Source organism: Myxine glutinosa, chromosome 1, assembly GCF_964187855.1.
Source record: "Myxine glutinosa chromosome 1, kmMyxGlut1.1, whole genome shotgun sequence".
Classification (NCBI taxonomy): domain Eukaryota; kingdom Metazoa; phylum Chordata; class Myxini; order Myxiniformes; family Myxinidae; genus Myxine; species Myxine glutinosa.
Window position 1 is genome coordinate 382,409,184 of NC_136261.1, and position 24,101 is coordinate 382,433,284.

The window sequence follows — 24,101 nt, forward strand, 5'->3', positions numbered from 1 at the left end:
ATAGGTCATGTGTTACAGGCGCCATCTTGGAAAAAACGAAAAACGTTGCACATCTTTCTCCAAAACCGCTCTATGGAAAAAAATTGAAACGTGGCTCATTGTAAATTACTCCATATGGGGAATAGGTGTTAACGATAACGTCATTGGTGCCATAATTATGACGTCATAATTCGACAGGGACAACGCTTAGTCTGATCAGTTTGAAATTTATTGTGCATGATCTATGCAACAATTATATTAGAGAACAAGTCAGGAGACGACGATGGTTCACAAGCGAGCAGTATTCAATGACAAAGGAAGAAATATAACCGAAACAGGCCCGGACAGGCCAGGCCCGGAAATGTCAAAACGAAGGTGACCGACCTTGAAATGAGATAGAAAATAATGTATAATCAGTTATGAGGTTAGTTAGCTACACAATACCGAAAATTCGGTTCGATTCCGCCAACTTTGAAATTTTGACCTTTGTGACCTTCAAAGGTCAAAGGTCGAGGATTCTAAAATTTGTTGGAAAACTTGTATTTCATAATGTATGTGATAATATAAGATCGTGTACGACATTTCACCATTTGTTGGCGCATGTGTTTGCTTGGCGGATGTGTTAGTTTGGCGGATGTGTTAGTTTGGCGGATGTGTTAGTTTGGCGGATGTGTTAGTTTCGCGCATGTGTTAGTTTGGCGCATGCGTTTGTTTGGCGGATGTGTTTGTTTGGCGCATGTATTTGTTTGGCAGATGTGTTTGTTTGGCGCGTATGTTTGTTTGGCAGATGTGTTTGTTTTGCGCCGCATGTGTTTGTTTGGCGGATGTGTTAGTTTGATGGATGTGTTTGTTTGTTGGATGTGTTTGTTTGTCGGATGTGTTTGTTTGGCGCATGTGTTTGTTTGGTTGTTTGTTGGATGTGTTTGTTTGTCGGATGTGTTTGTTTGGCGCATGTGTTTGTTTGGCGCATGTGTTTGTTTGTTGGATGTGTTTGTTTGGTGGATGTGTTAGTTTGGCGGATGTGTTAGTTTGATGGATGTGTTTGTTTGTTGGATGTGTTTGTTTGGCGCATGTGTTTGTTTGGCGGATGTGTTTGTTTGGCGGATGTGTTTGTTTGGCGGATGTGTTAGTTTGGCGGATGTGTTAGTTTGATGGATGTGTTTGTTTGTTGGATGTGTTTGTTTGTCGGATGTGTTTGTTTGGCGCATGTGTTTGTTTGGCGCATGTGTTTGTTTGTTGGATGTGTTTGTTTGGTGGATGTGTTTGTTTGGTGGATGTGTTAGTTTGGCGGATGTGTTAGTTTGATGGATGTGTTTGTTTGTTGGATGTGTTTGTTTGGCGCATGTGTTTGTTTGGCGGATGTGTTTGTTTGGTGGATGTGTTAGTTTGGCGGATGTGTTAGTTTGGTGGATGTGTTTGTTTGGCAGGTGTTTTTGTTTTGCGGATGTGTTTGTTTTGCTGTTGTGTTAGTTTGGCGGATGTGTTAGTTTGGCGGATTTATTGGTTTGTTGGATGTGTTAGTTTGGCGGATGTGCTTGTTTGGTAGATGTGTTAGTTTGGCGCATGTGTTCGTTTGGCAGATGTGTTAGTTTGGCAGATGTGTTAGTTTGGCGGATGTGTTTGTTTGGCGAATGTGATAGTTTGGCGGATGTTTTGTTTGGCGGATGTGTTTGTTTGGCAGGTGTGTTTGTTTTCCGGATGTGTTTGTTTTGTGGATGTGTTTGTTTGGCAGATGTGTTTGTTTGGCGCATGTGTTTGTTTGGCGGATGTGTTAGTTTGGCGGACGTGTTAGTTTGGCGGACGTGTTAGTTCGGCGCATGTGTTTGCTTGGCGGATGTGTTAGTTTGGCAGGTGTGTTTGTATTGTGGATGTGTTTGTTTCATGGATGTGTTAGTTTGGTGGATGTGTTTGTTTGTTGGATGTGTTTGTTTGGCGGATGTGTTAGTTTGGCGGATGTGTTAATTTGGCGGATGTGTTTGTTTGGCAGATGTGTTAGTTTGGCGCATGTGTTAGATTGGCGGATGTGTTTGTTTGGCGGATGTGTTTGGTTGGCAGGTGTGTTTGTTTTGCGGATGTGTTTGTTTTGTGGATGTGTTTGTTTTGCAGATGTGTTACTTTGGCGGATGTGTTAGTTTGGCGCATGTGTTTGTTTGGCGGATGTGTTTGTTTGGCAGGTGTGTTTGTTTTGTGGATGTGTTTGTTTTGCAGATGTGTTACTTTGGCGGATGTGTTGGTTTGGCGAATGTGTTAGTTTGGCGGATGTGTTAGTTTGGCGGATGTGTTTGTTTTGTGGATGTTTGTTTTGCAGATGTGCTACTTTGGCGGATGTGTTAGTTTGGCGCATGTGTTTGTTTGGCGGATGTGTTTGTTTGGCAGGTGTGTTTGTTTTGTGGATGTGTTTGTTTTGTGGATGTGTTTGTTTTGCAGATGTGTTACTTTGGCGGATGTGTTAGTTTGGCGCATGTGTTAGTTTGGCGGATGTGTTAGTTTGGCAGATGTGTTAGTTTGGCGGATGTGTTGGTTTGGCGGATGTGTTGGTTTGGCGGATGTGTTGGTTTGGCGGATGTGTTAGTTTGGGGGATGTGCACCAAAAAAAAGTGCAAAAACCAAAAAGCAAAAAAGGTGCAAAAACAGATCCCAGCAACTACAGACCAATCAGCCTTCTCCCAATTATCAGCAAAGTCATGGAATCCATCATTGCTTCAGATATGAAATCTTTGCTCTTCTCCAATGGCTTGATCTCTGATCATCAATTTGGTTTCAGACCTGGTCACTCTACTCTGGACATGCTGCTTCTGCTTTCTCAACAATGGATGGAGGTCCTCAATGCCAAACAGGAAATTAGAGCTGTCTCCCTTGACATTTCACATGCCTTCGATACGGTCTGGCCCCCCTGCTCTGCTCACCAAACTCTCCTCTTTTGGTATCCATGGAAATCTCCATGCAAGGCTGGTGGACTTCCTCTCTAGTCGTAGTCAACGTGTGGCCCTGAATGGGTTTCTCTCATCTCCTCTTCCTGTTCAGGCTGGAGTTCCCCAAGGCAGTGTTCTGGGCCCTGTGCTTTCTCTGGTCTTCATCAATGACTCTCTGACTCTCTTGAAAATCCTCTCTATCTCTTCGCTGATGACTCTACTCTCTGTCGCTCCATTCCTCATCCCTCAGATCGGCAGTCTGAGGCCTCCTCACTCTCTGCAGACCTGGACAAAATCACAGACTGGGCAAACAAGTGGAACATGTCTTTCAATCCTGACAAATCTCACACTCTTACGATGTCTCTCCGAAAAGACCGACTGGACAACCCTCCCATCCACTTTCTGAATAATCCTCTCCAAGAAGTTCTGTCACTCAAGCTTTTGGGTCTCACTATCTGCCATGATCTTTCCTGGGAAAACCACATTTCAAATCTGGCCTCCAAAGCCAGTCACCAACTGGGCATCCTCTGTCGTGCGAAGTCCTTCCTTGGCACACCTGAGTTCCTCACCACATACAAGGCTTTCATCCGCAGCTCAATGGAATACTGCTCTCCCCTCTGGGCTGGTGCTCCTGCCTCACACCTAGCTCGTCTTCATGCTGTTGAAACCAAAGCATTCAGAATCATTGGAATCTCCCGCGATGAAGCTAACTCCAAGGGCCTCTCACTCACTCACCGCAGGCAGGTTGGTGGTCTTTCCGTCTTCTACCGACTCCTCTCTGGCCTTGCCCCCCCAGCTCTCTCTGGGCTCTGTCCCGCAAATATTCCTACAGGTCGCACAAGCTCTGCCTGCAACCCTCTTATGGTTAAACTGCCAAAATCAAGACTCTCTGCTCACCTTCACTCCTTCATGCCTCTTTTCTCCCACCTCTGGAACAAACTCCCTCACTTTATTCAATCCCACTCCACCCTCCAGGTCTTTAAAACAGCTGTTCACCACCATCTCTTATCTTCCCCCCTCCAAAACCTTGATCTTTTCTATCCCCGCTAATTTCACCCCAATTCCACTTTTTTGAATTACCAACCTCTGTCCTGGAAGTCCTTGGTGTCCTTGTGTTTTATATTTCTCCCACCCCCCCCCCCCCCCCTTCCCACGCCTCCTCCCCCCAAGCCCTCTCCCTCCCACACATCTCCTTGCTCTTAAATGTTGTGTGCTCTCAAGTGTTTGTGTGCTTCCCCTTCTCTTGTCTTCCGCTCCCTCCTTTTATATATTTTGTTTGTCTGGTTGATTTGTTTGTGAAGTAAATGTCAGCTCTTTCACGAGCCTCGATCCAGTATACAAAAAAAAGAAAAGAAAAAAAAAGTGCTTGGGGGATGTGTTTGTTTGGGGGATGTGTTTGTTTGGGGGATGTGTTTGTTTGGGGGATGTGTTTGTTTGGGGGGTGTGTTTGTTTGGGGGATGTGTTTGTTTGGGGGATGTGTTTGTTTGGGGGATGTGTTTGTTTGGTGGATGAGTTTGTTTGGTGGATGTGTTTGTTTGGTGGATGTGTTTGTTTGGTGGATGTGTTTGTTTGGTGGATGTGTTTGTTTGGTGGATGTGTTTGTTTGGTGGATGTGTTTGTTTGGTGGATGTGTTTGTTTGGTGGATGTGTTTGTTTGGCGGATGTGTTTGTTTGGCGGATGTGTTTGTTTGGCGGATGTGTTAGTTTGGCGGATGTGTTTGTTTGGTGGATGGGTTAGTTTGGCGGATGCGTTTGTTTGGCGGATGCGTTTGTTTGGCGGATGCGTTTGTTTGGCGGAAGCGTTAGTTTGGCGGATGCGTTAGTTTGGCGGATGCGTTAGTTTGGCGGATGCGTTAGTTTGGCGGATGCGTTAGTTTGGCGGATGCGTTAGTTTGGTGGATGCGTTAGTTTGGCGGATGCGTTAGTTTGGCGCATGCGTTAGTTTGGCGCATGTGTTAGTTTGGCGCATGTGTTAGTTTGGCGCATGTGTTAGTTTGGCGCATGTGTTAGTTTGGCGCATGTGTTAGTTTGGCGCATGTGTTTGTTTGGCGGCTGTGTTTGTTTGGCAGATGTGTTAGTTTGGCGGATGTGTTAGTTTGGCGGATGTGTTAGTTTGGCGGATGTGTTTGTTTGGCAGATGTGTTAGTTTGGCGCATTTGTTTGTTTGGCGCATGTGTTTGTTTGGCGGATTTATTGGTTTGGTTGATGTGTTAGTTTGGCGGATGAGTTTGTTTGGAGGATGTGTTAGTTTGGCGGATGTGTTAGTTTGGCGGATGTGTTAGTTTGGCGGATGTGTTAGTTTGGCGGATGTGTTAGTTTGGCGGATGTGTTAGTTTGGCGGATGTGTTAGTTTGGCGGATGTGTTAGTTTGGCGGATGTGTTAGTTTGGCGGATGTGTTAGTTTGGCGGATGTGTTAGTTTGGCGGATGTGTTATTTTGGCGGATGTGCTTGTTTGGCGGATGTGTTAGTTTGACGGATGTGTTAGTTTGACGGATGTGTTTGTTTGGCGGATGTATTTGTTTAGCGCATGTGTTTGTTTGGCGCATGTGTTTGTTTGGCGGATGTGTTTGTTTGGCGGATGTGTTTGTTTGGCGGATGTGTTTGTTTGGCGGATGTGATTGTTTGGCGGATGTGATTGTTTGGTGCATTGGTGCGAACAATGTAATAAAACTATCAAAAATCGACTTTACTAAATGTCGTGACCTTGTGACCTTGACCTTGGGGCGAAAATGAGAAATCGAGCTTGGTGGGGCTCGACCCTTGACATTGGCCTCACCAAATATGGAAACCTCTGTCAGATTCCACCAAACCCCTCGTAGAAGATGTAGCTTGAACTCGATTACCCCTAAAAAGACATCTTTTTCGGGCGTGGCTTCGCCCACAATGGGCGCAATACGCCCACTCTGGGCAGGTCACAACTCGATCATGATATCAACCTCCCACCCAAGGTGCATCATGATCGGATGATATCATCGGGTAGTTATGCTGTGGACAGACAGACACACACACACACACAAACACACACACACACACACATATACACACACACACAGCATCCCAGTTGGAGATGATTGAACTTTCTGAGGATGACAGACTCAAATGTGTCTTGAGAGAAGGAACCACAGGCACAGAGTTTTGGAAAATTGTGCCCACAGACAGATACCTCAGTGTCAAACAGGCTGCACTCAAGCTAATGTCAATGTCTGGAACAACTTACGTCTGTGAATCAGTTTTTTCTACGCTGAAACAAGTGAAGTCAAGACATCGCTCTGTTCTTACAGACACACATGTGAAAGAGTTGCTCCGAGTGGCCACAACTGAGTACAAGCCAGACCTGAAAATGATTGTGGAAAACTAAGACTGCCAGGTGTCCCACTAAGGTAATAAACGACCTATGAAAACTGTTAAGCTATGTATTATGATAATTATGACATAACCATAATACATATAATTATTAATTATGTCATTAGGCCTATAAGTTGCTGTTGTGTGTGAGCATGCAGGTGTTGTGCGGCTATTTACAATGGTGTGAGAGTTTTTTTTGGCTCTTTATGCTGGACTGGTTAGCCACCCCTGACATGGAACAAGCAATTACACATCATTAATTACCCTGCCCCCGCAAAGCGAAAGGCGGGGTTCAGCAATCGGTTGCGTACGTGTGCCGTGTCTGCATTTAAAATATTCATTTTCTTGGCAACCATTGGTCCGATTGACTTGAAATTTTACCGTGGGAGTGCATCTGCCTGTATATTTTTTTTCTGATAATTATGACGTCATATGTCAGTGGTACAGACGCCATCTTGGAAAAACGTTACACCTCTATATCTCCCAAACCGTTCGATGGAAAAAATATAAACATGGCTCATTGTCAAGTACACCCCACGGGGAATAAGATATGTTAATGATGCCATCGGTGCCTCCATTATGATGTCATAATTCGACAAGTACAATGCTTGATCTGATCATTATGAAAAAAAAATCCTCTGCAACTGTTAGTCCGATGAACACGACATTTTCAGAATATGAGCGGCTCCTCCTGTAGAATTGTTCTAATGATAATTATGACGTCATTGGTCACGTCATACAGGCGCCATCTTGGAATAAAAAACAGAAGATTTGGCTTGCACCAAGTCCTTCTCAAGACTGCAGAGGGTAAGTATTCTATGAATACCATCTAGTTTTGTTATGATAAAGGAACATTATGAACCAGAAATATAAGACTAATAGTATTTCCACAAAATATTCCACAAAGTTCTAATCTGGGATGTAAAGGGACAGGCCAGAGAGGAAGAGAAATCTTCTTTTGTGCTGAGAACAAACATGTTGCAGGTCAATGAGGTCATGAGTTGAGATTGTGAAGAATCAGGACATGAACTTGGTGTTTGTGTAAAATTTACCAGTGAAGTCAATGGTACTGATCATTCATTCACTGTTTTATTCTTCTTATGAACTGAAATTGTAAAGGTTCCTTGACTCATTCTCATGTTTCTTTATTCATTCAGATGTACATTGAATCATTCACGTGTGCCTTGAATCATTCACGTGTTCCTTGAATCATTCACATGTACCTTTAATCATTCACACATCTTTATTCATTCACATGTTCCTTGAATCATTCACATGTTACTTTGATCATTCACATGTTCCTGGTCCCATATGATGTTCAATTCAGTTGTTTGTGTTTTCTTCTGGATTCAAAGTTAACAAGAACTTTAGTTCTTCTTCCTCTTATTAATAAAGGTTCATTCTATCTTGTGGAGAAAACGAATCGGCAATCAATCGATTTAAGTACGGTAGAGGGAAGAGTAAGAACACTGTTGTGAAATTTCCTCAAAGAATCAATGAGAATTAAATTATATTTTAATACAAAATGGAGGTTCCATTTCTCTTCCTTCATATTTGTTGTATTTAGATATTTTGTGAAAAGATTTTTTTAAATCTTCATAAACATAAAAACAAGACAATTTCACTTCTTCTAATTTTTGTTCATCTTTACTCACTTCCACAGAAGGGATGAAGCATCTGGTGAACGATGAGCTGAATCAGAACAACTTGCGAAATCTTTGTAAGTGAAGGAGGGAGGGGGATGGGGGAAGTTGGGGAGAGAGTTCTTCTTCTTAACTCAAATTTCAAAAAAATTTAAATTCCATATTTCCTCCTTTTCATTGTTTCCTTTTTCTTCTATTTTATTTCCATCTTTATGTTTTGTTTCACTTTATTCCACCTCGTTATTTTCCAACTCGATTTGCCCTCTTGCTAAGTGTCGCAAGACCCAAAGGTTGTTTCTTGGAAGGATGTCCAACCAGGTGGTGGGGATTGTCCAAACGTGTTTATCTCACAGGTAAAGGAGAGGTGATAAACACAGTACAAAACAACATTGTACAAGTGAAACCAATAATTAATGGCTTTTCTAAACCCACCCCACCTCCTCTCTCTCTGACGATGTAATCGGAACAATAACTTGACAATTACTGGTTAGTTCTAGAAACAGAAGCCGGTATAAATTGCTTATTCATTCGAAATAGTTCACAATCCAGAAAGAACAAGATATTTCCCGATCTCTCACATAAATATCTCGCATCAACAAACATTTCAGAGTGATATGATATATAATAAATAATTAATACAAATCTTATCATAACCAGATGTGAATTAACCATTCACTGTACCAATACACCGCCTAACCGTCACCAGTAAAGAGGTTTATTGGTTTTATCTACTACAAACTCTGATACCTTGTTCACAGTTCTTGTGAGGTACACAGATTTATCTGTACTGTCGGACCTCGACATTCGCGGCCCATCAATCGCTGACCCTGCGTATTCGTGGTTTTTCACGGGTGTAAAAAAACATTTTTCATTGGGAACCGCGAGTGATTATTTAATTATCTATCTGTTGTTTAGTTTAAAGTCTTATGATTCCTTTAGTATGATTCTACATGCTGCTGTGTCTCCTAGCAACCATTGAAAATAATTTAAAATACCCTGATACTGTTTAAAATACCTTTAGTCTGTGTAATATACTGTTTTATTGGTAAGGCCAAGGCCGTCAGGCGTGCTCTCGCGAGATCACAGTCGATCCCATCAGAGTGGGAAGTGCATATGGTCATTCACAAAACACGGAACCAAACCACAAACATGGACCAGTAACTTAGCATTACATTGCAGTCCACACATGATTAAAGTGTGCTCCCCAAAGCGCGTCTTGATCCGGGAAATAGTTGCCATTTCAACAGCTCGAAGTGCATTGTGCATTCTTGAAGGAAGATAAGGTATCTTACGAAGATAGACGTTGAATTTAAATGGCATAATTTTAAATGTACTGGCATCGCAGTCCTTGTGTTACAATTTCAATTTATTTTAGATCCAAAATAAAAGTTAATTTATACTTGTGTACCATGAACCACTGAACCAGCCTCGCTGATCAATGCAAGATATACATTGTGGAAATCAGGGACGTGGAACCGAAGCGGGACTGCTGATAAATTTGGAAGAACTGAACCATAAATTGGAACAGCCAAAAGATATGAGTTCCTGGTTCCGCTTGGGCTTTATATTTGTGCTACGGATCACTTGCCAGCACCAAATAACCCCAGTTTTTTGACAGGTCGTGATGGCGTTCACTAAATGAAGCAAAGCTTTCAATTTCTTTCATTTTTTGATCTGCACAGTGAGCAATAGTGAATGAAAAACGTGTGGAGACAAACTGAAGGAACACACTGTGAAAACCTGAAGCGGCACCATGACTGTGAGTATGCAGCGGTGTGCCAAGCTGAGGATCGTGCTCCCGGCTCTTTGTCAACGAAATGTCCCTGACAGCAGCAGTTTATGATCATAAGGTTCCTCACAAAACAGAAGAAGGTCACCGGCAAAATCATTAAGGATTCAGGAAGGCAATACCACAGATGGTGTGTCGTAACATCATCCCACTTACATTTTTTTCAAGATCAGAGATTCCAGAATACTGCTGGGGAGTTGGCAAGGAAGTTGAGCATCTACTCACCAAGATTGTTTGTGAAATCCAATCACTTGCCTTTTTGAAGAGAAGAAACAAGAGCTGAGGTCACTCCGAAGCAGGAAACTTATTTTCACCACGATGAACTGTGGAACTCACTTGATGTAATCATACCTCACAATCAATGTTCAATCCCATGAAAGGAATCTCCTCTGTGTGAAGACTATTGCAGTGAAAGACACCAAAAGGAGACATAAGAGTAAGGACATGAAACGGCTCATCCAGAAAATGCTAACAGTAGTACACGGAAGCAAAATATTTTGAGCTTCAGTGTGGATAATGCTGACAATATGATCAAGACAATTAAACTTCCTGTCCATTGGGTTGATGAATCTGTCACTTCTGTGTGCATTGGTGCGATGTTATGCGCTACGCACACTCTTCAATTAGCTATCAGGGACGGATTGAATGGCAGGTCAAAACAGGCCATGATCTTAAAAAGCTCGACACGTTCGCAAGGTGAGATGTTGGCCGCAAGGTCAGATGTTGGCCGCAAGGTCAGATGTTGGTTGCAAGGTCAGTTGTTGGTCACAAGGTCAGATGTTGTTCGCAATACCTGCTTCCTCTGGAGAAGCAAAGAAAAGGTCTAACACTAATAATCGCCAATGAGACAAGATGGGCAAGTCTACATGCGATGCTTAATAGGCTTTTAGCTTTGGGCAAAGTTTGAGAGGAGTGGGACACTGCAAATCAGGAACTGCATCTTTCTGCATCCATCTGGAGCAATGACAAACAACTACGTGGTATGCTGAAGCATCCCTGAAACAGCACTATTAATTTTCAGGCAAAGGATTGGACTGCAGGATAATTTCTGAAATATTGGAAAAATCTCCATTGAAATCTACAATGAAAGAATAATCTCATGTCTGTTAATATCGCAACCTCCATGGAAAGACATTTTTGGTTGGGGTCTATGTTCATCCTCGTTATCTATTCCTGCTTAGCGAGACCCAGAAGCTCCAGGGAAAGGTAGGATTGAAGTACAGACTTGGCATTTAATATGGAATATTTTTTTTTTCTTGACTTGGGTTTAATTTCTTAACTCAGTGTATCAATCTGGTGAGTTTCTTTTACACTTTGGTGATTTATTTGTTAAAAGAACCATGTCACTGATTGTCTGTCGCAGCAAGAAGTCAACAACAGGATTATATCACAGGTGGAGTGGCAAAATGTACGGACAGGTGCATTTGATGATTGGCTTCACAGTCGGGTATACAAGGGTTGTTGCGTTCTGTATTAGTGGAAAACAACTGCTGCATGTCTCCAAAAGTTATTGCCGCTTCCTCTGGAGATGGTCCGTCAACTCGACAATGCTGTTTGTCATGGAGTGGTGGCTTTACGAAATTACGGCATGAAACAGCGTGCTATTGCTCGGCAGTATGGCATCACTCAAGGTCAGGTGTCAAAGATCCTGAAACGAAATGCACAGAGGGGTATTTACTCCAATACCGAGGCCAGGCGTCCCCGCAGAACCACAAGGAGGGATGATCGCCAGCTGCACAGGTTAGTCCACAATGGCCGTACCAAGTCAGCTAATCGGCTTAGGGCTGAGTGGCAGCAACTGACAAATGTGCCTGTATCCAGAAGGCTAGTCAACCAACGACTGGTTCAAGCAGGCTATCGTGCCAGGTGTCCCCTGAGAAAGCCAGGCCTGACCGGACAACACCACCAGTGCCGATTGCAGTGGGCCAGAGAGCACCGTCAATGGCAGCCACGACACTGGAATCACGTGATCTTCAGTGACGAGTCTAGATTTCTGGTCTATCGTCAAGATGGCTCCGTCCGAGTGTGCAGACAAGTGCATGAAGCCTACAACAAAGATTGTGTAGTGCCAAGAGTCCAAGCTGGAGGTGGTGGGGTGCCCGTTTGGGCTGCTTTTCATGCAGGGGGCAAAACTGACCTGGTTGTTCTGAATGGAAACCTGAACCAGTTCAAGTACAGGGCCATTCTGGAAGAAACATTGCTTCCATTTGCTCGTGCAGCCTTTCGAGGAAACTTTGTCTTCCAAGATGACAATGCACGGCCTCATCGTGCTCGCATGATCCAACACTTTCTTGCTGACCGTGGTGTCGAGCATATGGAGTGGCCTGCCATGTCCCCGGATATGAATCCGATAGAGAACATGTGGGCAGAATTAATGCGTCAAATCGACCACTTGTACCAGCAGCCGACCTCTGTGCATGAATTGCAGCAGGCTGTTGTCACTGCATGGCAAGCGATTCCTGTCCAAACCTTGGCAAATCTCGTGAACAGCATGCCTCAACATGAACGTGCTCTCCTGAATGCTCGTGGGGGTTACACGAAGTACTGAACTGTAATTTTAGTCCGTAATCCCAGTCGTAATTTAACTTTTGTTTTTGTTAAAAATAAAATTTGGCTAATGTGCAAAATAAAGAGATACTTCTGGAAAACGTACAGAAGTTTAACACAGTACTGTCCATGAATTGAGTTCGATATCAGTTTACATCACTTTCAAGGATCAATTTATTTGTTTCGAAATGTCAAATGTGGTTTTTGTTTCTTTTAAAGGTCACATTAACAAAATCTAGAATAATTTCAACATAATTCCAATGAACTTTTGGTTCGAGTCATCTTGAAAAGTAAGTTCACCCCCACAAAAAAATATTCGATATTAAATGCCAGGTCTGTATGTGGCTCTTTGGCTGACGAAGCTTGATGTGCACAAGGAAGCCATTGGCCATTGGGAGCACTTAACAATGTGACAAGTTTGAAAATTTTCCGACTAATCATTTTTCAATTATTTGAGTTCATCAAAGATAGCTGCCATACCATGTGACCTATGGCATCACAATTATCATAAAAACATTCTACATGGGTGTCGATCCTACCCTCAAAGTGTTGTCTCAATCGTACATGTGGTTGCTGAGAAAAACTAGGTTCAGCCCGTGCGGGCTGACGGACGGACAGACAACCCAAAAACATAATGCCTCCGGCCACCTTTGGGGGCGAAGGCATAAAAAAACAATTGACTCCCACCTTTTGATTAGTGAACCAATTCAGTGACTCGATATGCAAATTCCTGAAATTTCAGGTCATTCGGGTGAAAATTGGTTATCTTACGCAACCTTGCCCTTTGACCTTTTGATCGAAAAACAAAAAGCAATCGGCTTGTTGCTTTTGATTAGTGAACCAATTCATTTACCCGATATGCAAATTCCTTAAATTCCAGGTCAATCGGGTGAAAATTGGTTATTTTACGTAACCTTGGCCTTTGACCTTTTGATTTAAAAAAACAAAAAAAAAAACAATCGGCTTCTTAAAATTTCAGGTCAATTCGATGAAAATTGATTTTATGTGATGCTGCCCTTTTGCGAGGAGTGGGGCTGACTTTTGAGAAAATTCTTCATTTGTTATCTCCATAATTCTCATCACAAAGATTTGTTGAAAATTTGATGGCAAAACTGAAATGATAAAAAGTTATGGCCCAGACTGACACACAGAATTGATTACATTACCCCCGTCTCCTGCTGTGCAAGCATGTGCCGCTATGTAGAGGGGGTACAGGCATGTGTAGGGGGTGTAGGCATGTGCAGAGTGGATGGGGTGCAGACATGTGCAGTGTGGATGGAGTGCATAGGTGGATCTGGGGGAGTGGAGGGTACAGGGGGTGCAAACCCCCCTTTTCATTGATAAATTATCTTCGATAATATTGGATAAAGTCCAGTGGCCACCATTAAACTTTCTCCATGTTTGAGTCAATTATGCGTGTGTTTACAGGATACACACAGTGATAAGAGGTGCAGTGTTAGTCTTTTAATAGCGCATTAAATGTGTTTCCCAATCGCGCTGTTGGTATTTTAATGGAGCAAAAAATGTGTGTTTCCCAATCGCGCCGTTCATATCGTACTAAAATACGCAATTTGGCGTCTGTCTCATGATTTTTGATCGCGATTCATTCCGTCGTTATGTGTCCAATCTCAACCAAACTTGACAGGATGACTAAGGGTTCCACAGTGAAGGTTGTAGCGCATTCATTTGCTCCCCCCCTCCCAAAGGGAGTTTTCTCCCAAAGTGGGTTTTCTCCGCCATTGCCGCCAATGGGGATGCGTGTTGAGGTGTATATCCATGTTAATTTAGCTTTATTGTGGCGTTTTTATCAAGGCTGCTTCTAATAACAAAACTAACGATAATAGCGTAATATTAATGTTATTACATCAACAACATCACCGCTTTGCACAAAAAAGGTGCAAAAACAGATCCTAGCAACTACAGACCAATCCGCCTTCTCCCAATTATCAGCAAAGTCATGGAATCCATCATTGCTTCAGATATGAAATCTTTCCTCTTCTCCAATGGCTTGATCTCTGATCATCAATTTGGTTTCAGACCTGGTCACTACTCTGGACATGCTGCTTCTGCTTTCTCAACAATGGATGGAGGTCCTCAATGCCAAACAGGAAATTAGAGCCGTCTCTCTTGACATATCACGTGCCTTCGATACGGTCTGGCACCCGCTCTGCTCACCAAACTCTCCTCTTTTGGTATCCATGGAAATCTCCACACATGGCTGGCTGACTTCCTCTCCAGTCGTAGTCAACGTGTGGCCCTGAATGGGTTTCTCTCATCTCCTCTTCCTGTTCAGGCTGGAGTTCCCCAAGGCAGTGTTCTGGGCCCTGTGCTTTTTCTGGTCTTCATCAATGATCTCTCTGACTCTCTTGAAAATCCTCTCTATCTCTTCGCTGATGACTCTACTCTCTCTCGCTCCATTTCTCATCCCTCAGATCGGCAGTCTGCAGCCTCCTCACTCTCTGCAGACCTGGACAAAATCACAGACTGGGCAAACAAGTGGAACATGTCTTTCAATCCTGACAAATCTCACACTCTTACGATGTCTCTCCGAACAGACCGACTGGACAACCCTCCCATCCACTTTCTGAATAATACTCTCCAAGAAGTTCTGTCACTCAAGCTTTTGGGTCTCACTATCTGCCATGATCTTTCCTGGGAAAACCACATTTCAAATCTGGCCTCCAAAGCCAGTCGCCGACTGGGCATCCTCCGTCGTGCGAAGTCCTTCCTTGGCACACCTGAGCTCCTCACCACATACAAGGCTTTCATCCACAGCTCAATGGAATACTGCTCTCCCCTCTGGGCTGGTGCTCCTGCCTCACACCTAGCTCGTCTTCACGCTGTGAAACCAAAGCGTTCAGAATCATTGGAATCTCCCGCGATGAAGCTAACTCCAAGGGCCTTTCACTCACTCACCGCAGGCAGGTTGGTGGTCTTTCCGTCTTCTACCGACTCCTCTCTGGCCTTGCCCCCCCAGCTCTCTCTGGGCTCTGTCCCCCAAATATTCCTACAGGTCGCACAAGATCTGCCTGCAACCCTCTTATGGTTAAACTGCCAAAATCAAGACTCTCTGCTCACCTTCACTCCTTCATTCCTCTTTTCTCCCGCCTCTGGAACAAACTCCCTCACTCTCTTCAATCCCACTGCACCCTCCAGGTCTTTAAAACAGCTGTTCACCACCATCTCTTATCTTCCCCCATCCAAAACCTTGATCTTTTCTACCCCTGCTAATTTCACCCCAAATCCACTTTTTTGAAATACCAACTTCTGTCCTGGAAGTCCTTGGTGTCCTTGTGTTTTATACTTCTCCCACCCCCCCCCCTTCCCACGCCCCCCCCCCCCCTTCTCACGCCTCCTCCCCCCAAGCCCTCTCCCTCCAACACATATCCCCGCTCTCAAATGTTGTGTTTGTGTGCTTCCCCTTCTCTCCCCATCTTGTCTTCCGCTCCCCCTTTTTATATATTTTGTTTGTCTGGTTGATTTGTTTGTGAAGTAAATGTCAGCTCTTTCACGAGCCTCGATTCAGTATACAAAAAAAAAAAATCGTACCGTTTTTGTGAGAGCAACGGCCTCTACAGGAAGTAAAAATATTATAAACCACAAACATGTTTAATTACCTTTTAAAATCGTCTATAATGCTATTTAATACTGAACTTAAATACATTTGGAGGAATCCGGACTTTAGTCTGCTTATCTTATCACGTCGACGATCGCACCTGAGCATAGATCTACTGCAGTCTATATACCCTACAAGTGGAAATAACACGACCCTTCCTGCCGTTTCCGTGGAGTTCTTCTCATGAGTTTTCATGACGTTTTGCCAAAGCTGCTTCTCATGACAAAAGTATACCTGGTGTTGGCCTAATGGTTTGGGTGTTAGGCATAATATTAATTGAGGACCATACATGAGGATGTTCAGGACATCCTCACTGAAGTAAATGTTACTATTGGGAATTTTGAATGGTGTGGTACTGTCTGATCCTTTCAATGACCTGATCTAACATGTTATAATGTCTTGTACAGTCTGATCCATTCAATTACCTGATGTAACATGTTATAATGTCATGCATGTTCTGATCTAAAATTTTACAATATGCACAGTCTGATCCTTTCAATGACCTGATCTAACATGTTATAATGTCTTGTACAGTCTGATCCATTCAATTACCTGATGTAACCTGCTATAATGTCATGCATGTTCTGATCTAAAATTTTACAATATGCACAGTCTGATCCTTTCAATGACCTAATCTAACATGTTATAATGTCTTGTACAGTCTGATCTTTCAAATTACCTGATGTAACATAATGTAATGTCATGCATGGTCTGATCCTTTCAATGACCTGATCTAACATGTTATATCATGCATGTTCTGATCCTTTGAAAGACCTGATCTGACATGTTATAATGTTATGCACATTCTGATCCTTTCAATGACCTGATCGAACATGTTATAATATTATGCACATTCTGATCCTTTCCATGACCTAATCTAACATGTTATAATATTATGCACAACTTGTGGGAAACCCATGGGCAGAGATGTGTATGACATTTGGGCATCTTGAGTTAGATACTGCACGAAGTTTTTCACAAAATGGGTAAAAACCTCGCTCTCCTCTCCCCTTCTCACTCCTCTCCTTTCTCCACCCCTCACTCATCTCCGTTCCTCATTCCTCACTCCTCTCCATTACCATTAACTCCTCCCCCTTCTCTCCCTCCCCTCCACTCTTCTCCACAAACACATATGATTAGCTTTTTAAACAGTCGCTAATGGTGTTTACAACATTAAACAAAGAAATTTGGAGGAATCCCGACATCCATGAGGTAAGTGTACTGTGCCTATTACTGTAATCGATATACCCCACAAGGGTTGGAGGTGTGCTCATTTACCAATCAGCTAGCTAGCGCTTGCCAAGCCAGCCGTTCCTTAACGGTTTTGAATGGAGTGCTTGCTCGAAAGCTTAAACCACTTGGCGATCTCTCCACAAGAAACTTGGTAAATGAACACACACCCAATGTTCTTGAGACCCGACCATAGATCGACTGTAATCTATATACCCCAAAGATGAATGGTCCTTCCTGCAGCTCCTGTAGTGAGCGGGTGTACCAGTAAATGAAACTGTCGGTCAGTGGACTGAGCCGTCGTAATGACATCATAAATGTAATGACGTAACGGACACAAAACTGCCGCTACTTTAATATTGTTACGGACTGCGGAGAAGATGTTGGTTTGCCGAGCGGATGGCACCGCGGCCCTAACAGTTACCCAGACTAACCCGATTCCTGAACGTTGGCCGAATCGCGTCACAGATATTCAATGGGGAAAAGACTAAAGTGAAGGATGTGAAGAAGAAGAAAGACAACGGGTAAGGAATACAAATATAATTTATTTACTATTTACAAGACCAAAATAACCAAGGAGAAGGAAGGATAATAAAATAATTTACAGAAGAGGCAAGGCGACACAGCGAAACTTAGCTTAACTATACAGGCTTAATTAATACCCAGGGACAGAACAAACAAAGACAGACTCACGTGGGGAATGATGATAGGAATGGCAGGAGGTGGATGGCTGGAGTGAGAGGAAGGTCCACTGGAACTGGGTCACGGTCGGGCCGGGAGCGGCAGCTCTGTTCCTCCGCGGCCACGGTCGGCACTGCCGTCAACGCCCAAGCTGCGGTCGTGCGAGCTGCCGCGGGACGAGCTCCGCCGGTCGAGTTAAAGCTGCCTAGTGGGGCCAACGCTGCTTGGTGGAGTTTAAAGCTGCGGGTACTGCTCGTGGTACTCCTCTTGCTTGCTCTCAGAACTCCTTCTCAATGCTTGCTCTCAGAACTCCTTCTCTGCTTGCTCTCAGAACTCCTTCTCAATACTTGCTCTCAGAACTCCTTCTCAATGCTTGCTCTCAGAACTCCTTCTCTGCTTGCTCTCAGAACTCCTTCTCAATGCTTGCTCTCAGAACTCCTTCTCAATGCTTGCTCTCAGAACTCCTTCTCCCTCCTCCCTGCTTTGCGCTGCTTGTGTACTGCCAACTCTCTGACGCATCTCTCTTTTCACGTCTCTCTTCAAAGGCTTCCGCGCGCGCTCTTTATAGCGCCTCAGGCGATCAAGCTGCTGGTGTCCAGGACACGCCCATCGGTGAGCTCACCTCGGCCCTGGTTGGTCGCGCGACCTCCCGACCCCGCCCTTAGAGGAGGCGTTGGCAAGGCCACGCCTTGTTCCCGGCGCTGGGCCGACTCCTCCCACCTTCGGCTCCGAGATCACCTCGTGGCTAATGGAGTCTTGGGGTGAAATCAACAACCCACAGCTGTAGCAAACCTGACAAACTGCCCAGTGCAGTTGGCAATTGAGGCTTGGAGGGGATGTTGGCAATTGACTATAAGGGAATGTGAACGGAATCTACTCTTATTTCACCTGGTGCAATGGAGTGTCATCTTAATGAAAGACAAGGCCTTACCCTAATACACATAATAAGGAAATAAACTACTGAACAGGGATATTATGGTGTCCTTCATGTATGCTTTATGGAACTAACTACGGGAACGCCCTTTGACCTTTATACAACACTGGAGTAAGGAGGGCGATATTTTAACAACAATTTACACAATAACAACAACAACAAAAAAAAACCATTCTCATATCCACAACAATATGTAAAAGATGATATATTTTAACTTCCAGCATGTTTGCAGTCACGACGAAGGGATTGGTCTTACGGTTAGATTTACTATGATATTAACGGTATATTTCGAAAATGATATTACCATTAAAAAAAACCGAGGCAAATTCCTTACTTCTGCGATTATTAATATTAGTACCGTACATCACTTATCGTCGATTCATGAACCATACACTGCTTCAAACCATCAACTTTCCATTCACGACATTGGGATTAGAGTGTTATGGTTATATTTACGATATTATTATTACTATTATTATTATTATTATTATTACGAAAATGATACTACTGCAACGATACACTACTGTATGAAGAAACCTGGCCTTAATTTGTCCGAAGCGGTCTGAAGGTGAGGCATAACGCCTAAGGCCTATACATACCGTATTGTTGGAAGAGCCGTAACCCTGATGCTTTCGATATTTGATGATCATTTTAACAATCGATTTGTTTGTGTTTCACACTGAATGAAAAACGTAAAGGTGGAGCATGGAGATTGTGATATATGACAGGTTCGACGATATGTTCGGCCTGAACGAAATTGGAATCAAAATGGCGGAGTGTGGAGAGACAGCCACTGCACTGCCATAATGACATCAGACGTAATCTCATCACCGTGTCATGTGACCATATCCTCAGCTCTGATTGGTATACGTTTGAGGGGTCATACATACATACATACATACATACGGACGGACAAACACTTACAAACGGCTTTGCCCGATGGGCTATGCCGTAAAAAGCTGAATGTGTTTGGTTTCTGTCCGTTTGTCTAATGGTGTCTGCAATCATGTGTCGTGTCCGCAGATGGACGGACCCTGAGTCTGGACCCAAACTCTGCAAATCCATCGATCAAGATCTCCCGGGATCTCAGGACGGCGACTCTAACCGGGGCCGCCCATCACCAACATGAACATCCTGATCGGTTTGATCGTTATCTACAAGTTGTTTCCTCTGAGAGTTTCTCATTGGGGCGTCATTACTGGGAGATCGATATAAGGTCGAGTCGTTATTGGAGAATCGGAATCTGTTTAAACTCCATGGGGAGGAAAGGGGGAGAGAGCGGGTTGGGAGACAACCCCGAGTCTTGGTGCTTAATGGAATCTTTTAGAAAATACTCCACACGTCACAACAAACAAAGCACCGAGCTGTCCGTGCCGGGGAATCCTGAACGGTTTGGGTTCTTCTTGGATTGCGAGGCGGGAGAGTTGACGTGTTTCTGGGACTCACAGGTCCTGCACGTGTTCAGGTGGAACTTCATGGACCCCGTTAAGCCCGCTATTGGGGTTTGTGATTATGGTGGTTCTGTCCGGTTTTCCTCATTTTGATCATTTTAATCTTCATTTTGTACATTTTGTGTTTCATCATGAACTGAAGGTTATTTTTGGTTCAAATCAATAAAATAATTTACTTGTTCATGACGATGTGATTATTAATTAATGTTTATATTATAAGTACTAGGGCGTGCCCATACGTGCGTGCCCGTACGTGCGTGCCCGTACGTGCTTGCCCGTACGTGCTTGCAAAAGGAAAAAAGTTTTGAAACCACGTGCCAGAATTACGATTATTCGCAATTTAGTTTTAATGGCCAATTATTCAATTATCGCAAACGTATTTTGTCTTTTCGCAAGGACAAACAAAGAAAAGAGAAGAGAACAACAACAACAACAACAACAACAAAAAAAAAATTCGACACCACGTGTCAGAAACGACCACAGAATACGGAGCAAGAAAATATAGGCAAATGTGAGAGACCATAACTTGGGAAGCACAAATTCTCAATATTAAATTATTAACCTATCATCTTTAATAGAACTATAATAGACCAATTAAACTAACGGTTGTTTTTATTTTCTTGTTTTTGGCAAAGTTAACATCCAGAGAGGCTGTGTAGGGTAGGGTGGGGCAAGAGGCCCAGTAGGGGTCAAACGCCTACCCACAATATATACTAAACCACATGATGCAACGAGCCCCATGATGCCTTGCGAGCTTCCTTCCGCAAACATCCTTTCCCGCCACGACGGCGACACAGGCAGAGAAAACGGTACGTTTCTCAGATGTTTTTCTTTGTTTTCGTCCTGTTTGTTGTAAATTTCATACTTCATTTGTTCAGTACCATCATCTAAATAGCAGAAGAAACAGAACGTCTCTACTTTTTCTTGTTATAGGGATCTGTTAGCTATCTGTTGATGCCAGACTAAACTAGTTGCCTCCCTTGCTTTAAGTCAGATTTCCAAAGATAAGATTTGTAACAGATTGGGGGTCAAACACCTACTGGGATGTTGGGGCAAGACGCCAAATGTGCCCCTCATTCCACTGAATGTAATACCGACTTGACTTGAAATGCTAGAGTACTGCATGTCTCACTCTCTCTCTCTCTCTCTCTTTCTCTCTTTCTCTCTTTCTCTCTTTCTCTCTCTCCTATGCTAGTAAAAGTGACTATCATTTGAATATATTCCGCTAAGTTATGAATAAAAGAAATTATGATTTAGAGACTGAATCATTTTTAAACACTTGTCAACAGATACATGATGGTGAGAACATACAAAAGGAAGACAGAGAGGGGCAATTATGGCCAAAGCAACTTGTCTGCAGCCTTGACAGCAGTGAGCGAGGGACTTCCACTCATTCGTGCCAGCAAGGACTTTGGTGTTCCGGCACGTACCCTACGAAGGCACAGAGACCAGCAAGTAGCAGCACCTGGTGTGCTGAATTTTGGGAGATATAAGAACGCCCTTCCTCCTGAGATCGACGCGCAGCTGAAAGCACATGTAACGGAGATGCAGAGGCGACTGTACGGTCTGAGGATGTGGGACATGCAGCGTCTCGCGTTTGATGTTGCTGAGAAGGCTCAAATTAGCCACCCTTTCAACAGAGAGTCCCGGATGGCAGGAAAGGACTGGGTCCAGAACTTTCTCTCCCGTCACGACCTCACCCTCAGGCAGCCTCAAGCAATCATGTGTCCCTCAATCTGTGTTGAAGACAGGCAAGACCAAGGACCATCTCCCTCACCTTCTTCATCTGACAACGGAATGCAGGTGATACCGACGTCTGGTGATGGCCGATGTTTTTTCCGCAGTTTAATTATTGGGATGGACTCAAAGTTACAAACAGCGGAGAGATCAGAGCATGGATCATTGAGAAATCAGGTACTAGAGATGTTTGAGAAGAGTCAGGCAGATGGACTTCGCGCAAACGTTATTGCACACATGTGTGAAAATTATGATGACTTCAAAGACCTGGACGTCGAAACCATCAACGCCGACCTGCCCAGATGGCTCCGATACTCATCCATGGAGCATCGAATCGATGCCATGTCGGATCCATTGTCCCTGCCTGGCAAGCTGGAGATCACCGCCACCAGCAAAGTCCTTCAGAAACAAATCATAGTTTACAACTGGGATAACGTTGTGGTTCAACGTTATGGAGACGTTGACAGACACCACCAGCCCCTGATGGTGCAGTTCACCAGTGTTGGTCAGGATGTCGGGCACTACAACTGCATCGTTCTGCCCAGCCTGCAACCAGAGCGACTAACACCAGAAGTTGGAAGTGAGGCGCCCACGTCACAGCCACCAATCCCCCAGCCATCCACATCTTCTACCAGCACAATCAGGGAAATAATCCATGGGCTTTCTCCGCTGCCCAAAATATCAATCAAGAGGCCAAGAGCCAGAAAAACAGAGTCAGCAGCCGTGCTGACCTCTTCGCCATACAAGGCAGCACTAGAAGAGAAGCAGGCAAAGAAGAACCCCAAGAAAAACTCAGACAAAGAACAAAAGCAGAAGAAGAAGAGAGTGCAGCAAACAAACCCCACAAACGGCAAAACGAGGAAGCAAGGAGAAGAGGAAGAAACAAGTGAGGAGGAAGACTGGCCTTGTCTTATATGCTGTGAGGAGTACAGCCATGCCAGACCCAGGGAGGTGTGGGTGCCGTGCCAGTTGTGCCTTCATTGGGCACATGAACAATGTACGCCAGGACTGGCCCAGTTCCTGTGCCCAAACTGCGAGTCGGATGTCTCGGACTGACATGTGCCCATGACTGTTTGAATTTGACCAAGTCACAATTCATGACATTTTGTATTTACAGTGAAATTTCCTCGATGTAGGAGACTATGTTTTTCTAGTCAGACGTTAGTATTATCTTCTTTTTATGTAATTCGGAAGTAAGGGGCAAAACGCTCACTTCTCAGGGGCAACACGCCCACAGTAAGCGTTTTGCCCCAACCTGGTGGGCGTTTTACCTCTGGCATGGGACAAAGAAGCCAAAAAATATATATATATATTTTCACTTCTTGTTCTTTTTCGTTTTTTTCTATCTTGGTGTGCTTGTGCTATTATGTAGCGCTAATGTGTCCTTATTGTTTGCATTTACTTTTAGTTCTCTATAGCTGCAACAGGAGCAGATATCAGCAATCTTGCTTAATGGGGGCGTCTTGCCCCACGCTACCCTATAGGCCAATCCCCCCCCCCCCTCTATTTACATGAAATGGTTTGGTCCATTTGCAAAGCCAAAGCGAACGGCTTGCGAGTACGGTGACCATACCTTGGGAACCACTTGTCCGATTAATTTCAAACCTTGAAAAGGCACATCCTCGGGACCCCAGCAATATACCTGGCAAGTTTCAAGTATATCGGACCGGTAGTTGTCGAGAAACAGCGGTCGCATACAGACAGACACACACACACACACACACACACACACACAGAGATTGCTGGAATTATATAGAGACTAGGGCGTGCCCGTACGTGCGTGCCCGTACGTGCTTGCCCGTACGTGCTTGCAAAAGGAAAAAAGTTTTGAAACCACGTGCCAGAATTGCGATTATTCGCAATTTAGTTTTAATGGCCAATTATTCAATTATCGCAAACGTATTTTGTCTTTTCGCAAGGACAAGCAAAGAAAAGAGAAGAGAACAACAACAACAACAACAAAAAAAAAAAATTTGCCACCACGACCACAGAATACGGAGCAAGAAAATATAGGCGAATGTGAGAGACCATAACTTGGGAAGCACAAATTCTCAATATTAAATTATTAACCTATCATCTTTAATAGAACTATAATTAATAGACCAATTAAACTAACGGTTGTTTTTATTTTCTTGTTTTTGGCAAAGTTAACATCCAGAGAGGCTGTGTATAGGCCAATCCCCCCCCCCCCCCCTCTATTTACATGAAATGGTTTGGTCCATTCGCAAAGCCAAA

General features: G+C 43.8%; 1 protein-coding gene across 1 annotated transcript in view; it reads left to right on the plus strand.

Annotated features, from left to right (window-relative positions):
* The window catches only part of LOC137419455 (E3 ubiquitin/ISG15 ligase TRIM25-like), a 46,558-nt gene extending 26,336 nt beyond the window's left edge, over positions 1-20,222 (plus strand). The window contains exon 7 of the mRNA XM_078784027.1: positions 19,702-20,222. Coding sequence (XP_078640153.1) covers positions 19,702-20,222 — 521 coding nt within the window. The remainder of the gene's footprint in view (positions 1-19,701) is intronic.
* Positions 20,223-24,101: the final 3,879 nt, after the last annotated feature.